Source organism: Mercenaria mercenaria, chromosome 18 (genome assembly GCF_021730395.1).
Source record: "Mercenaria mercenaria strain notata chromosome 18, MADL_Memer_1, whole genome shotgun sequence".
NCBI lineage: Eukaryota > Metazoa > Mollusca > Bivalvia > Venerida > Veneridae > Mercenaria > Mercenaria mercenaria.
In genome coordinates this window covers 43128775-43146813 of record NC_069378.1, presented here as the reverse complement: position 1 = coordinate 43146813, position 18039 = coordinate 43128775, and the positions used below count along the sequence as shown (strand labels likewise).

General features: G+C 34.7%; 1 protein-coding gene across 1 annotated transcript; it reads right to left on the bottom strand.

Moving 5' to 3' along the window:
- Positions 1-6162: 6162 nt before the first annotated feature.
- LOC123538703 (microfibril-associated glycoprotein 4-like) lies at positions 6163-16068 on the bottom strand. Its single transcript, XM_045322995.2, has 5 exons — positions 15573-16068; positions 15234-15385; positions 14334-14430; positions 13305-13466; positions 6163-10852 (listed from the first exon to the last, which is right to left on the bottom strand). The coding sequence occupies exons 1-5, from the start codon at positions 15922-15924 to the stop codon at positions 10581-10583; spliced, it is 1035 nt and encodes a 344-aa protein (XP_045178930.2). The 5' UTR covers positions 15925-16068; the 3' UTR covers positions 6163-10580.
- Between the last annotated feature and the right edge of the window lie 1971 nt (positions 16069-18039).

Below are 18039 nucleotides of genomic sequence, written 5' to 3'. Positions count from 1 at the left end.
AAGTAAAAAGTAAACATATAATGATGAAATTACACTTTTACACATTTTCTGCACCTTAAATTTGACAGAATCATCAACACAACATTTCTCGACGGCCGACACATTGTTTTACAGAAAGTACATGCAGGTTTACATAAATTAATTTTCTTGGTTATTACACGTTTGTTATTCATTCAGCTGCTGAATTCGAAAGATGTCTGACAGGCGGCTAATATCCAATATCTATATAAATTTTTGTAATGGGTGAGGTAATACGTCAGCCTCAAAATGGTTATGGTCAAATATTGTTATTGTTTGCCGGCTTCGGATTAGTTGTAAATGTGTAGGGAAACCTGTAGCATTCAATGAGACACCAACTGATTGGTTAAAAATGTGTTGCCTTGAATCATAAAAATATCCTTGAAATCTTGGAATGTAATATTTTCTGTGCATTTTGAAGTATTTTACAGCTGCCTGGCTATATATTTAACTCTGAAATTAGTAATTTAGTGAAGTAAGTACTAGTTGGGAATTTACCACTAAATTCCATGCACAGTTGAGAGTGGTTGTCTTTGAATGGAAAAAGAGAAAAATGGGTCGGGCATGCCCATATAAAAATTATGTTTTTTTGGTGTCTGGAAGGCTATTTGACAAAAGTTTTGAGGGGGTCCTACAGAGTCATTTCTTACAATGTAAATCTATAGAAAAAATAATAGCTGAGTCTGACTTAAAGAAGGTTTCATTTCAATTGTGACTTAACTGAAATAACAAATACAGAAAATAGATTTTTATATTTAACATGCTTTTGTTTGTGTTTTTAGCAGAATCAAAGCTTCCAAGGTTGTTCAGTACTATAATTGCAGGAATTTAAATAAGTAGGTGGATACTTTTAGCCATTATCAAGACCAGAGATGCTCAAACTTTGTATCATTAATATTTCAAATATGTGTTTTCATGTGTGAGCAGGATATTAAGGAGATGTAGAGTGTTGGATGAGTTTCTTGTTATTTTCTTGTTAATCTTTTATTTAGGTCTCAGAACTTACTTGGCCGGCTATGGTTCCATGAAGATCTTTGAACAAGATTGTAGGAAAACCATGACTGACAGTGCCAGAGTGCTTATTGATAGATAAATGTAGAGGTATGACACTAAAATAATAGTTACAGGCAGGTTTAACTTAAGTTTTACCCTTACCACCTTCAATATCAGATATATTATGATTTTTTTCCTGTTTTCCTTGAAGGAATGAAAGTCTCCAGGGTGCCATTTTTGTCATTTTTAATTCTCTTTTGTGTGACCAAAGATAATGTATCACTTATTTCAGATCTTTTTACTGATTCAGATGCTCAGAAGCTCAATTGGAAGCAGGAATAACTTTGAAAGTAGAATATTAAAATACCTGTAAGCTTGCTGCTCACAATATTTTATCAAAACAGTACATGAAAGGACACATAAATTTTGTTCTTTCAATGGGAAAAATGCTTATATCTATGGCACAGTGGCCAAAAACTTATGAAAAGAAATTGCAGCAGAGGTCTGTTTGCAAGACATATAAGGTCCAAAACACTCTTATGACAGTGTCAGTAGTGTGTAATCTCTATGTTAATATCAGCTAATGTTTATCTATTGTCTATTAAATGCTTAATTCACTCCTAGGATGAGAAAATGCGGTGATAATGCAGAAAAACACTGTTTTTCTGATGAGTGGAGTATGAAAGCAGCTCTTTGCTGTAGAATTATGCTTGAAAGTGTATGTAAGTAGTACTTGTTTGAAGGGGACTTTATTCATTCAATACAGGAAGAGTTTCGTACATATTGCCTCAACATTGATTCCATGGTGATCATTTAAATAAAAAAATGCAGTTTTACCCCATATTTCAGTACAGCTGATTGAAAAATAACACATCTGTTACTTTGGTAAGTGTTTACTTTAAAATCATAATAGCTGAAATGCATGTATATTGAAATTTTATATTCTCTTTAGGTCAAATGTTGTTATTGTTTGCAGGCTTCAGATTGGTTGAAAAATGTATAGGGAAACTCGTAGCATTCAATGAGACATCAGCTCATTGGTTAAAAATGTGTTGCCTTGAATCATGAAAATATCCTTAAAATCTTGAAATGTAATGTTTTCTGTGGTGTCGTCCTGTACCAGCACAATCGAAGAATCGACATTTGATATCAATTGTATTGGTGTGAGTCTTAACCCAATAAAAATCGAAAACTGATCTTTAAAAATATTTTCGCGGTTAAGGTTCATGTAAAGTCTCTAGGGTGAATTTTTGTTTTAGTTTCTTACGCCACATAGGACTTGGTTTTTCATAAAGGATACACCAAATTGTTCATAGTAAGTATAAAAAACTTTTAGGACAAGTTACTTCCTTTTGGACAACGTATTTTGTCTTATATCACGTGTGTATGACTGTTCATGTTGTATTGTGTAGAAGATATCAAACTTCTTTTTCAAAAGTATTTTGTCATAACTCTTATTTTCATTGTGTACCTAACATATTTGTCCAGGTACTACGGGAGTTGAAAGTGTTACAAACCATGTACATTAAAAAATATGCAAACGTTGCAAAATGAAAGTGAAAGTACAGCTGTCAAATTGACAAACAACTGCAGTATTTCAACAAATATAAAAGTAAACTATTTTTCATTTCCCGGAGTACCTAGATAAGTATGTAAGAAATACAACAAAAACAAACTTAGAGAAAAAATATGTTTGAAAAAGAAGTTTGATATATTGTACAAAATATATTGTGAACAGTTGAAGTACATAATTTGTAAGACAAAATACATATTACCATACAAGGTGACCTCTATAGAAAGTATTTTCTACTTCTTCTGAACAACACCATATACACATGTTATGAATATTATGGGTCTGTCGGGTATAATTTCCAAAATGAAAATTTACCCAAATGGGTGGTCTCAAACGCTTTACATGAACCTTACGACCAATATCTCTTGAAAACTAAAAGAGCTATAGCTTCTAACTTTGTAAGCTTGTTTATCATGGTAAGATGAGTATCATGACTCTCAAACGTATTAAGTCAGCAAAATGACCATTTCTGAACTCGGGAAAATGTAAATTCTTGATTAGGTGCCCTTTTTATTACTATAAGAGGTTTAACTTCAGTCTTCAAAAAATACTTGGACAAATAAGATGAACACACGACACGTAACACAACACTAACTTTTATTTTGCCAACATTATGTCGATTTTACCTAGAAAGTTTTGTCAAACAGCTTCCTCAGAAATGAATAGACTGAATGTTTTCAGTCTCCACAGAAGTCTTTAGCATCATTGAAGGATTAAATACGGAAGCATACCAACCTCACATGTTGCCTAAATTATGTACATTATAACTTCATTAAAAACCAAATAAAATCTGGAAAGTAGATCCCTCGGAAGCACCGAGAACAAGGCAAACAATGAAAATTGCAGACTCGGTTTGATTGAGTTTGTTCATGAGCAGTAATGGAAATTGCAACACTGCCCACGCCCCCTAGCACCGGCTTAAGCAGTATTCAGTCTTCAAATCTAAATGAGTTGAAATCAATAATCCCGAAGGACCAGAAAATATAACAACACTAAGTTTGGTGAATATAGCTGAACATACCATGCCAAATTCTTTCAGACTCTACTCTAAGTATGTGACAAACCGAAAAAGTTGCATTAGTCTAGTTTTTATTTTTTCAAAATAATGCTCCTTTCAAATAACAGAAATAAATCTAACGGAAGTAGTACATATAAATTTGGTTGCTCTTTAATAAAATCTTCAGATTTCAGATTTATTCATAATCCATGGCATATAATATGCATGTGGATAAAACAAGTGAAGTAATGAGATAGTCATAAATCAATATTGTACAAAATATTATGCAAAATGTTGTGCAAAATGCGGTTCTTACTAAACATGTCAGATTACAATGAACATGCATGACTAAGAAGAAATTGGACTAACCACACTAAAATAACCAAAGATGGAAGGGATACAACTCAAAAACTACTAATACAGAAATAATGAGAAAGTATATTCAATGTTCTCCCTTATACCATATATGAACCTCAATAACGGGAGGTCCAAAAAATTTACATGTTACACCAGAGATTAAAAACACTGATGCGTTATAATTAACTTCTACATGGTCGTAATATACAACTTTACGACCAAATGTGAAGCATGATCTTTAATAGATCCTTTGAAAGCACATAACGCAGTCAAGCAATATTATAGCAGACTCGGTTTGATTGAACAAAAGGTAATGAAACATGCATCACCCCTTCCAAATACCTGACTGAATGCTCTCAAATTCATCATAATTTTTTACACCATAAGCTAATCTCATATAATAGGATTCGTAACCAAGGCTCATATTTTGTAAAAAAAAATTGCCCGTTTTCAACATTGGGTAAATGTTTTGCATATAAGCATGTTTTTCAGAAACTACATGGCCAAATGTTTTCAAACACTTCACACATCTTTTGGCATCCATTCATGACCTTACATTGCAGAGTCTATATAAGTCTATGTAAAACTGGGACTCCAGGGCAGGGCCTCTTTTCACTCTAGGGGAACAATTTGAACAATTATGGTAGTAGACCACTAGGCAATTCAACATACCAAATATCAAAAGCCCTGGCCTTGCAGTTTCAGACAAAAAGATTTTTTAAAGTTTTTAACTTTATAAGACTATGTAAAACTAAGGACCCCCGGGGCAGAGCCTCTTTTTACCCCCAGGGTAATAATTTGAACAATCTTGGTAGTGGACCACGAGACAACGTTATATACGTACCTAATATCAAAGGCCTATGGCTTGTAATTTCAGACAAGAAGATTTTTAAAGTTGTTAACTTTATAAGTCTATGTAAAACTAAGGAGCCCCGGGGCAGAGCCTCTTTTTTACCGCAGGGTAATAATTTGAACAATCTTGGTAGAGGACCACAAGACAACGCTACGTACCAAATTTCAAAGGCATAGGACTTGCAGTTTCAGACAAGAAGTCTATGTAAACCTAAGGACCCCCGGGGTATGGCCTTTTTTTTATCCCATGGTAATAATTTGAACAAGACAACTCTACGTACCAAATATCAAAGGCCTAGAACTTGTGGCTTCAGACAAGGAGATTTTAAAGTGTATTCCTATACACGTCTATATAAACGATGTGACCTCCTAGGGGGCCACATTTTGACCCTAGGGGAATGATTTGAATACTCTTGGTAGAGGACCACCATATGATGCTACATACAAAATGTCAAAGCCCTAGGCCCTGTGGTTTGATAAGAAGATTTTCCATTTAAGTATATAAAAACTATGTGACCCCTAGGGTGGGGCCATATTTGGGGATAATTTGAACAATCTTGGTAGAGGGCCTCTAAATGATGCTACCTACCAAATTAAAAGCCCTAGGTCCTGTGGTTTTGGACAAGAAGATTTTCAAAGTTTTCCCTATATAAGTCTTTGTAAACCATGTTACCCCCCAGGATGGGCCCTATATGACCCTAGGGAGATAATTTGAACAATCTTGGTAGAAGCCTACTAGGTGATGCTACATACCAAATACAAAAGCGCTAGGACCTGTGGTTTTGCACAAGAAGATTTTAAAATATTTCCTTTCGGTTGCCATGGCAACCAGTGTTCTGCATGGATTTAAATTCTTTGGACAATTTTAAAAGGGGGCCATCCAAGGAACATTCCTGTGAAATTTGTTGTAAATCTGCCAAGTGGTTTTGAAGAAGAAGACTTTTTTAGAAATTGCTGACACGTCGGACGACGCACGACGGACGACGGACGAAGGGTGATCACACAAGCTCACATTGTCACTGCGTGACAGGTGGGCTAAATCTTATCCTTTTTCCACCAGTATTTTGGCGAAAGTTTTATGTGTCAGGAGGATTCTCTGGTGTATTGACGTGTATGCTTTCAAACTCTTCATAATTCTTCGGGTTGATGACATTACCTCTCTTAGCCAGTTTCAATAACCACAATTAGAATTTACAAAGTTATTCCCTTTTACAGCTTGGGGAAAATTTGGTTAAGCTTTTTCATGTGGAACAGTTTCAAAAGTCATTAGACAACTCTTGTCATCTTCTGGATGAGATAATGCAGATCGATACCCGACCGATGTAGCGCCTTAAGAAGAAAGGAATGAAATATTGATCAAAACGAGTTTTAGTCTTTTCAAGACTTTATTTTTTATTTGCAGACAACATAAAACATTTAACATAAGTATTGTGCATTAGTATGTACCTGGCACTAATTTATCTCCTTTAATCTATTCGGGCATTTTATTTATCTCGCGTATCTAACAATCATAAATTTTACAAAATATAATCACAATAAGGCCTTAAAAGTCTTTGTTTCAGGTAACGAGCTAAAAAAAAATTAGGGTAGGTAGGTCGGATTTCTTTTAAATTTTTTTATTAAGTGAGACTTTCCGGATATTATTTTTGTGTCAAAAATGAATAGAAATAAGGGGGTTATAACTTTAGAGCATCAATAAGTTGATTTCTAACATCACTGGTCATGTTTAGAGCAGAGTGCACTTCTGCAACTTTGTTGTAAAAAAAGTTGTAAAATAAATTTTTAAAGGCCATTAAAAGGTCAAACACTTAGATTAGGTTGGGATACCGAAAACAAAAACAATCTTTACGCCTACCTACAACCACAGCTGCGATGGCGTAATGGTCAAATCTCTGGCTCTTACGCAACTTAAGTTTCGTCCCACTGTTTTTTTTTTTTTTGCTACCTTTCTTGTTCTTTATACTAGAGTTTCATTACCTTAGGATTTTATTTTCATACTTTTTTTCTGAAGTTATGTATATGCTGGCGATAAAGAAAGAAATTACATCTGGAATGTTGGTAGAATCTTTTTTTTTTAAATGGCATGATAATGTTGAACTCCTGTCATTAGAATATTTTTTAAGAAATGCAGCTTTAACAAACGTGATGAAGTGGCACCGCCCTCGCACTATTAGATATTAAATTTGAGTTATGCAAATAAAACATGAATTTGTAAAAGAATGTGACAGTGCCAGACATTAGACTCGACCCTTTAATCCCAATATTGACAGATAAACGCCTTGTCCGCACAGCTATATGAGATCCTGTTTGGAATTGTTTAAAATTACTTATAACATTTGTAACACCAAAAAATAACTTAGATATTCAAAGAGTGCCAGCTAAGTAATAAACGCACATCAGCAAATACATAACACAATTATACATTTACAGTTTTTGCATATTTATCAAACTAAGTGACTTTATATTTTAACTTACTTTTCATTAACCTAAACATCTGAATATCCTTCAGTAATTTTAAATTTTCGGCAAAATTCATAGTATATTGTTTGTTCATAACTGCAGTAAATGCACAAAATGTCTCATATTTAGTGGCAACATAAAATAAATCATATATACGGTAACATCAGCTCCCATTTTTTACTTTCAAAAACACATTATTGTATTTGTATTTTTATAGCACTTCCGTATGGATTTTGTACGGGTGTTAGGGAATAGATCGCGGTTTTTATCACAAAAGCCTAGAAAAACATATACAGTAAAAAACAACATTTAAAAAAGTTTTAGATAATGTTTTCCGTGTAAGCATACAACATTTGAGCCGTGTCATAGGAAAACCAACATAGTGGCTTTGCGACCAGCATGGATCCAGACCAGCAGTCTGGTCAGGATCCATGCTGTTCGCCTTCAAAGCCTATTGCAATTAGAGAAACTGTTAGCGAACAGCATGAATCCTGACCAGACTGCGCGGATGGATCCATGCTGGTCGCAAAGCCACTATGTTGATTTTCTCATGGCATGGCTCATTTAATTATGTACTACAAAGGTGATATAACACTGTTGTTCAATTCTCTGATTCCAATGTGTTAAAGCAGCACTTCAAGTAGTTACATAACAGGATTAATGTGGAATTTCCATCTTGTAGTATAGTATATAAAATTTTATTTATTGACAGCCAATAGATTAGAATTCAGTACATGTCACTGTTTTTGTTTTTAGTAAATTCTGAAATTATACGACTGTTTTGTTTTACTTTTAAATTCTAAAATATCCTTGAAATGTTTTAACACCTCTTCGTAGTACCGTATCTTCCTGCAAAATAGAACCAGTTGACAAAAATTCTACCATTTTAAACACATTGTATATGTGACATTGGGTGAGGCAGCAAAGAAAATGGCTGGAAAAACTATGAGTCGTTAACATATTGAAACTACATATTGACTTTGTCTCGTCTTCTTATTGTGAATATTGGCATTCAGAAATTTATCATGACAACAGAGTTCTAACTGACCAATCAGAGACCTACATTTTCAAGTTCCTGCCAGTTTCCACTTGGGTAAAAGCAGTATTTTTACAGTGAACATATAGTGACTTTAAAAACAAATATTACACTATTTTAAAAAAATCAAATTACAGTTTTGACTGCACATGCCATAGACGATGCTACAAACTACAAAATTTGGAGTTTCACTGAAATATTGCATGGATTTAGTACTTTGATTTTAGTTTTAAGTCTGGGTCTTACCAAGTGAGTCTATGATAAAGCCCGAGTAAAATGTAATCATTACCCAAGTGAAATAAGTATCATTCCGCAATGTTTCGGACATGCCAAAATTGTAAATAACGCCATTTACATTATATAGTACAAAATATATGCATTCAGTTGTAAAAATACATTATAAGCTATTTGTTCAGTTCGAAAACCCAACACAGGTGCGACACTGATCATGCATCCATATCTTCAGTTGAAACATATTGCATATTCTTACACAAATGAAACATTCCTATGTATTTATGTAACCATAATTTAACACGTTCAAATTGCAAACAAAATGCGAACATAATCACACATATAGTACACTAAGTCCACATATATACATACAAACATACATCTTTTTGCATTTATACAAATAAACAAAAGTACGCATATAACCATTCTGTTAGATTTCTTTAAAATAAAATGAAATGGTGTTCAGGCTAAAATGAAGGAGAAAATAAAATTTAGGCAAATGGCTTACAAGTCGGTTACTTTTTGGGGACATTGTATTGTATCACCCAAAAAAGTGAAACATGCTGGAAGTAGACTTATATCTTATATATAAAAAAAAATTGTACAAAACAAATGCCAAACAAAATGTAGAAACTAATTTAGATAATTTAGAAAAAAAATCGTGTATTTTCTCGCAGAAATATTTGAGAGGCATCCCGACCTGTACGCCCTTGGAGTTATGCCCGTTTGAACAAATAATTATTACGTTTTCGTGACTTATCATTTGTTTTCTGATCTACTTGTATATAGAAATATCTCCTCTATTCATAGAAAATATATTTATTGGCGCATCATATAATCTGTTTTTCTTTATATTTCATATACAAATATGAGCCTTTAGTTGAACTTAATTAAACTGTTTTTCATCAAACTACAGATAGCGTTGAGAGGAACAGTACTTGACATTTCCGGAAAGCCTGATGCAAGCAATTTTCTTCGAGAAATGTTAAAATTATTTGCTAACATTTCAATTTATTTAAAATTATTTTGACCATATTACAATCACTCCATATCAATTTAAAGTAACCTTACCGTGAACGTTCATTATCAATGACAAAAATAAAGTGCAAAATACAACGTAAAAATACAATATATACTTAAATAAAACCGAGTTCATGTCCGTATTTCGTAGCATTAATCATATTTGTCTTGAATACATGCAAATGGGCGAAGGTGGCCCAGTGGACAAGGTTGCTGACTTCAAATCACTTGCCACTCACCAATGTGAGTTCTAGCCTCATTGAGGTATAAAAGCCATTCAGCTGGCTTACGGGAGGTCGGTGGTCCTACCCAGGTGCCCGTCCGTGATGAAAAATGCTAGGAGGGGGACACCTGGTGTCTATCGCCACCATCAAAAGCTGGGAAATCGCCATATGACATGTAATTGTTACGTCGGAACGTTATCCCTTACAGCAGTATATATATACTCTTTATTTCCACTTTTCAGTGATTATAACATATATAACAACTATTTACATGTGCATGAGAAAATATGAAACACATTTAGTATAAACAAGGAATACATAATTATCAAACCTATGTGAACAGAGTTTATTATTATAGTACTGTTTCGATATTTACATAGCAAAATCATATACATGTATTAAGATGCAATGACATACATTTAACACATATATCAAAAATATGTAATCTAAAGTGTATTTCTTTTCATAAATCACCAAGTAGATAGAGCAAGTATCACCCCCTAAGAAATAATTTAACCCTTACCATGCTGGACACGATTGATTCTGCCTTTGCGACCAGTGTAGATCATGATCTGCACTGTTCGCCATTCAGCCAGTATCTTTTTGGTAAGCACCCCTTTTTAACAGTTAATGGTACTGTCGAAATTGGAAAATTAACAAATCCATTATAGAAATTCAGCAAGGTAAGGGTTAAACAATCAATTATGTGATACAACATACAAACTTTGTAGTGAAAATCTTATCATTCAAGTGATACAGCTTTCAGACCAGTGAAATTGTAAAAATAAGTGTTGTTTTCTCAATCAAAAGTCAATGACGTCACATTCTCCGGAACATCATTCTAGCACTTTTAAGTGATTTGAGACCGTCAAAAGCCACGTGGATAATTGCGCCAGCAGCTCCTTCTATTCGTGCTTCTCCAGGTGTTGAGTACACTCCATTTAGATTGACACGCTGACACGTGTCGTCAAACCACCAACCGGTAGTATGTACCTCTGCGCAATGGTAGTCAGACATTACATCACGGTCAGCGTCGTACGTTGAAAAATGATAACCGTCATGTCCTGAAAAACTCACGTTTACACCTCTTTCTGCAATAAAATCAAAGACAAATATTAATAACTTGAATATTAGACACTGTGAAAAAAGATATATGAGCCCCGCCATGAGAAAACCAACATAGTGCGTTTGTGACAAGCATGGATCCAGACCAGCCTGCACATCGGCGCAGACTGGTCTGGATTCGTGCTGTTCGCTAACAGTTTCTCTAATTGCAATAGGCTTAGAAAGCGAACAGCGGGGGTCCTGACCAGACTGCGCGGATGCGCAGGGTCGTCTGGATCCATGCTGGTCGCAAAGACACAATGTTGGTTTTCTCATGGCGCGGCTCATATATATAGACAGCGTCATAACATTAAATTTCAGAACCTTAGTGATGGTATTGTATGGTGTATAATATTGCGGCTATCACAAGACAACTTTTGAAAGGTCTGATGTTAACTTATCATTTGCAAACTTCTTTCGAATACCATTTTATGGATTTTCTTAAGAAATAATGAATAATGCATCATTCTTAAAAAAACTGTTTACAGTCAACACTGCTTGAATTAGATTTAGGGAGCAGACTGAAGGGGCTGTGACTAAATACAGAGTTGGTGCGCCCGTGATATATTACAGACTCCGGTATATACCGGATTAACTAAATTTGAACAAAAATACCTTAAATGTATATATTTTGTAACCATGGTGATTCTAACCCTAACCTTTAGTCAATATCTTGTGCACATTATACCCTAAATGCGTGCGGACATGCAAAAAAATGAGTATTTTTGCCGTGCGTTCCATTTGATAATAATTCCGCGCAAGCGCAGAACGGCTGCACCAACTCTGCAATGAGAAACATTCGACTGAATTACGAAGCTTATGAGTATTAATCAGCCAAAAGAAATTATGTCAAACAGTTACAAATGAATTTAGAGCTATACACAAACCAAAACGTTTAGCCGATCAGTTTCAACTCCAATATGAATATTCTCAAAAAAAAAAAAAAAATAATAATAATAAATACTAACCGATCGGGTAAATTTCATCATAAGAAATAATCTATAATAAAGATCCTTTGGAAGCATAAAATTCAACCAAACTAAATGATAGCAAACTCGGTTTGATTGAGTCTGTTAATGAGAGGTAATGAAATGTGCAACACCTCTCAAGCCCCCTAGCACCGACGTAAGCGGAATTCTATCACATAAGATACTGAATGGACTCTCATGATCCTAACAGGACCAGAAAATATAACAAAACTGAATATAAGTACGGGAGACATTTTACAGCCGCCACACGGCACTCTAAGATTGCTGTTGTGATAGTAAATATAATCTATTAAAAAAATATGTCTGACCACAGACACACGGTAGCAATTAATAGTGCTCTCATGAACGTTACACATACGGATGTACAGGATGATCTTGGTCTTCACTGGCCAAAAAAGTAGAATCTCTTGCCGCCAACAGGCTAAAGGTTACACAAAGCCTTAACGAATTTCCTGAAGTAACGACAACTGTCATCCTCGGAATGAGATATCGTAATTATATTCAGATGGTCAGTTGTGACGATGAAGACAATATCTATCTATTCTTTATTTTACTGATTTACGCCCCGCACATGTAATTTTAGATAATTTAGAGCTCTCGCAGCCATTGTATGAAAGGTCAATGAAAACTAATAGATAGAAACTACCTAAGAAACAGTGTCACATAAAGTTTTTGAATGAACTTGAAAATATCTTTTCATGATTATTTCTTGAATTTTATCATCGTAAGTGGATAAAATGAAGGATGATTTCATAGCAGGTGAACAACAGTTATATCTTTAACAAAAGAATACAATAAAAAACCACAACGTTTACATGTCCTCTTCAATTTAACGAACAACTGTCATCAAATTTTCAGAGGAAAAAAACACGAAGTGAGCCGCGCCATGTGTAAACCAACATAGTGGCTTTGCAATCAGCATGGATCCAGACCAGCCTGTGCATCCGCGCAGTCTGGTCAGTATCCATGCTGTTCGCTAACGGTTTCTCTAATTGTAATAGGCTTTGAAAGCGAACAGCATGGATCCTGACCAGACTGCGCGGATGCGCAGGCTGCTCTGGATCCATGATGGTCGCAAAGCCACTATGTTGGTTTTCTCATGGCGCAGCTAAAAAATGAAAGAAGGTTCAGTAACTTGACGAACATGAAGTCGAAAATTTTCTTTGCCATTGCCATAATCATATTTGTCCATTATTTTTCACAGACTATATAAACAAAATCAATATGATTTAACCCTTATCATGCTGGAGAGGATTGATTCTACCTTTCCGACCAGTGTAGATCATAACCAGCCTGCACGTCAGTGCAGTCTGATCAAGATCTACACTATTCGCCATTCAGTTAATACCTTTTTGGTAAGCACCCCTTTTAACAGTTAATGGTACAGTCCAAATTTAAAGATGTACTAGTTCATTATAGAAATCTAGAAGGTAATGATTAACATTATTACTTATATTTGTCGTTCCAGGATCAAGGTGAAGGGTGTAGTTTGGGCTATTGTCCAGCTTAAAGTTTGGGAAGGTTTCATAACCAGTTCTGCCATCTCCCGCCGTAAGATCCAGCCTTAGCTCTGTTTTTCCATGAGATGCCATTTCCTGCACAAACTTAAGACCTGAAAATTGAAACCGTTGCGTTTTGTTAAAATCATGGACAAAACATTGATAAAGAATGCTTAAATTTATCAATTTTAACCTGTCATGATGTGTCTATATTACTGACCTACATAATGACACAATAATGAAACCGAGGTGTTTTGCATTCCACTGATTTGATTTTAACTTTCACTCTTTAAGAAATAATAAGTATATTTCTATATTTCATTATAATAAAACCATTCATGCCAAACAAGGCTTTTATGTTGCCATAGTGATTAACAGTTCATCAAGGTACACAGCGACCGGGATGATAAAAGTATGCCCATTGTATTAACAATTTACTCGGTGTATTATCTCTAACTAAAGGCCATCACTTGTTACACACGGCTTTTCGTTTGTCATCTTCAAGAACTACATCGCATTTAAATCTAAATAAATTCGATAATTGATTTAAGAAATGAAATATTCTTTCGGTATTCATGCGAAATGAACGACAGAATAGGATCGGCAATTTAACTTAATTTGCCGATCCTATTCTATCGTTCATTTCGCATGAATACCGAAAAAAGTTTAATTTCTTATACTTTACACTCTATTTGCTTTCCATTTGAAAACAAAATTATATTATAAATAAATTTCACAATTTGTTGCATTTAACATTAAAATCAGCATCCCGACCATTCTGTTCACAAGACGGAACAACTACGACGTCATCTGAGGAACGTTCTCCCTGACTATACGCGGACGTCGTCTAAATAGCGACCCGTTATACCTATGCAGCGTTGACGTAACTTTCACGTATTTCCTTTTGCTGTTCATACAAAATAAACGTCATAATGTTCAATGGAAAAGAATACTAGGATGAACGTATTTATAACACATACCCAGCCAAAATTCACCACTTTTATCCCCGAAGCCGTTTTCATATTCGGACGAGTTTCGAAAAAAGTCGACTGAGCCGTCAAACCGATTCTGAAACACCTGAAAATTAATCAAAATCAAATGAAAAATAAAATGTGTATATATATGTGTCAATACCAAAGATGATTTATGCAAATGTTAAAATATACTTCATGCTTTTTTTAAAAGTCTTACTTTGACATACAAAATTATTTAAAATTACCGAGTTGCCATTCTGTACAAAATGGAAATAAACGGATAAATGTATAAAAGATATTTTTTTCGAAAAGAGTCTGTCACAGAATATACGGGTTTTTGTAACTGAATCGACACGTGTAGCCTATTTCATGTTGGCAGTAGGTTAAATTTTTATCTTGTCAAAACATAATAAACATAGATATGATCCAAGCTTGGAATTATAAAACTCATTTTTAAATCAGTTACCAATTAAAGCAACTGAATTACTAATATGAAAAAAGGCACTGCATTTATCGGGAATCGATCCGACTGAACTCATCCAGTAAGATTTGAAAAGAACTGTCTAATGATAGCATCGATTCCGTATAATTTTAAAGTTACAGTTTGGAATAAAAACTGCACTGCCCATATTTGTACTGATGTGCAACACGTTCTAGTTCGGACAAGTTATGTGGATGCTATTAGGCACAAGGAGAAAGCGTATTCTTCCAAAAAAAATCCGAAGTCAGACGCTCTGTGCATGTGCCGGACGGGCACATTTTTTATTTCGATAGTCATATCTCTCGGCCAGTATATCGCATGTTACCGTAGAGGGATTGATTACGAAATAAAAACAAAACAGTTGAGTTGACTTATTGTCTAACCCTGTGTTTTGTAGACATATATATTATATATATAACACTTACTGTCCAGCCTCCACCTGCTGTCTCCATGTCACAGAAGACTGTTAATATTTTCTTTGATTTCCACAAGGTTACGTTATAAAGGCCACTTGGCGACGAGCAGTCATTCTCAAAAATGTCTTTGCAGTCGGTTACTGAAGCTGGCACTTTGTCTCCTGTAATTGAATAAAGCGGACATATCAAAATCAAAAAGTGCAAATATAATAACACATCATTACACTTCTTAACTATATTTAAAATTATGTTTCGAAACTTACAAATAAATAAATTCTTTGATTTACTTCAAGTTTCTTTTTAGAATGAATTAATATTATGTAATAGCGACCGTAAGATGATACTTACTGTAAAATGGTTTTGTTCGGAAATAGTTTGAACCGCTGCTTGTTTCAATGTCGCAGTTCGGCACTCCAGGATTAACGCGACATCCAATGCACTTGTTAGACTCCGGCTTGTAGAATACGCTGCGACAAATATTACCGAGGTGACATAGTTTTCCGCATTGTAGGGGATCAAACACGTCATCAACTTCAAAGGCAGTTTCACTTGGTATACATCTGTATCCGGCCAAACTGGGATCATAGTGGTACTTGGTGAAGGTTATACCGGTACAAGATATGACGTTCCAGATTTTAACGAAAGTCAAGAGACACCCAAACAATATAGTCCTCCTTTTGTAATCCATAACAATTTTCATAGTCCATAGAATTAATTGTGAATATAAGTTAATATATTTCCGAAAGAATACGCTTTCCTTCTACTTGTCTGAACGACGCATTCCATCTAGAACAATGTTTAATGCTTTTATGTCATCTGACTTCAAGCTGTTGAATAAGTAATGTCTTTCACGGGTCGCTACCATGCAACGGCTTTTGAAGTTCAACAGCACTAATGAAATAGTCGGAACTCTGGTGAAACTGAGCTCGTCTACAATTATATACTGAACCCGTCAAATGCTATTTTGCAAATAGTTTAAAAATCAATGAAAGCACATTTCTTAAATTCAGGTGACAGTTGGATCGGTCTATCAATATAAATATATCAAAATTTCGCAATAATAAAATTTTATCCATTTTACTATAAAAAACCTTTTTCAAAAAGGGTGAGCCGTTTTTCCTAAGTAAAACAATCATTACGATAATACACGCCGTCCAGTAAGTGTCATTGGATACCATTGCATGGACTGACATCAAATAAGCCGTGCCATGCAAAAACCAACATAGTGGGTTTGCGACCAGCATGGATCCAGACCAGCCTGCGCATCCGCCCAATCTGGTCAGGATCCATGCTGATCGCTTTTAAAGCCTATTGGAATTGGAGAAACTGTTAGCGAACAGCATGGATCCTGATCAGACTGCGCGGATGCGCAGGCTGGTCTGGATCCATGCTGGTCGCAAACCCACTATGTTGGTTTTCTCATGGCACGGCTCAAATACTGTTCAAAATTGTCATCTGACAAAAAATACTGTCTAATACATTAACAACTGCTTACATCACAAATTGTTCAAAACTATTGTTTAATATAACTTGCATTACTATTATAAGATAAGACTTTAAGTTATTATCATCAGTGTAATTTGATTTGGTATTGATTAAAATACTGACCTATCATTCTGTCTAATAGCAAATATTATTGAATATAGATTGAATTACTATTATAACTTATTGTCATCAGTGTGATTTTGATATCGATCTAAGTTAAAAATACTAACCTATCGTTCTGTCTAACAAGTATAATTGAATATAGATTGCATTACTATTATAACTTATTATCATCAGTGTGATTTGATATTGGTATTGGTATTGATTAAATATACTGACCTACCATTCTGTCTAATAAATGCTATTGAATATAGCTTGCATTACCATTATAAGTTATTGTCATCACTGTCTATATACTAACCTATCGTTCTGTCTAACAAATGTTATTGAATATGGATTGCATTACTATTAAAAGTTATTGTTATCAGTGTCTTGATTAAATATACTGACCTGTCATTCTGTCTGACAAATGCTGTTGAATATAGATTGCATTACCATTATTAGTTATTGTCATCAGTGTCTTCTAACCTATCATTCTGTCTAACAAATGTTATTGAATATGGATTGCATTACTATTATTATTTTTTTTATTTAACGTCGCACTGACACATGAAAGGCCATATGGCGACTTTCCAGCTTTAATGGTGGAGGAAGACCCTAGGTGCCCCTCTGTGCATTATTTAATCACGGGCTCCTTGGTAGAACCACCGACCTTCTGTAAGCCAGCTGGATTGCTTCCTCACACGAATAATTCAACGCCCCGAGTGAGGATCGAACCCACATCGATGAGGGGCAAGTGCTTTGAAGTCAGCGACCTTATAACTTATTGTCATCAGTGTGATTTTGATATCGATCTTAGTTAAATATACTAACCTATCATTATGTCTAACAAATGTTATTGAATATGGATTGCATTACTGTTAGAACTTATTGTCATCAGTGTAATTTTGATATCGAACTTGATCAAAAACACTAACCTATCAGTCTTCTAACAAATGTTATTCTAATATGCTTTCTCTCTGTTAAAACACACTTACGCTACAATGACGTCACGTTAACGTGCGGTGACGTCAATATTTTTGTTGCGACCAAGAAAGAGCGCTTCTGAATTTTATCTACTGTTTTAGATTAAGGGCATATAGAATCGAAATAGTTTATAGCAAAATCGTGTTTTAACACTATTTATACACTCGGGCGGTAATACGTCGTACAAATAATTTCACTCGGGCTGCGCCTGAAGTAACCGCCCATCGTGCATAAATACTGTTAA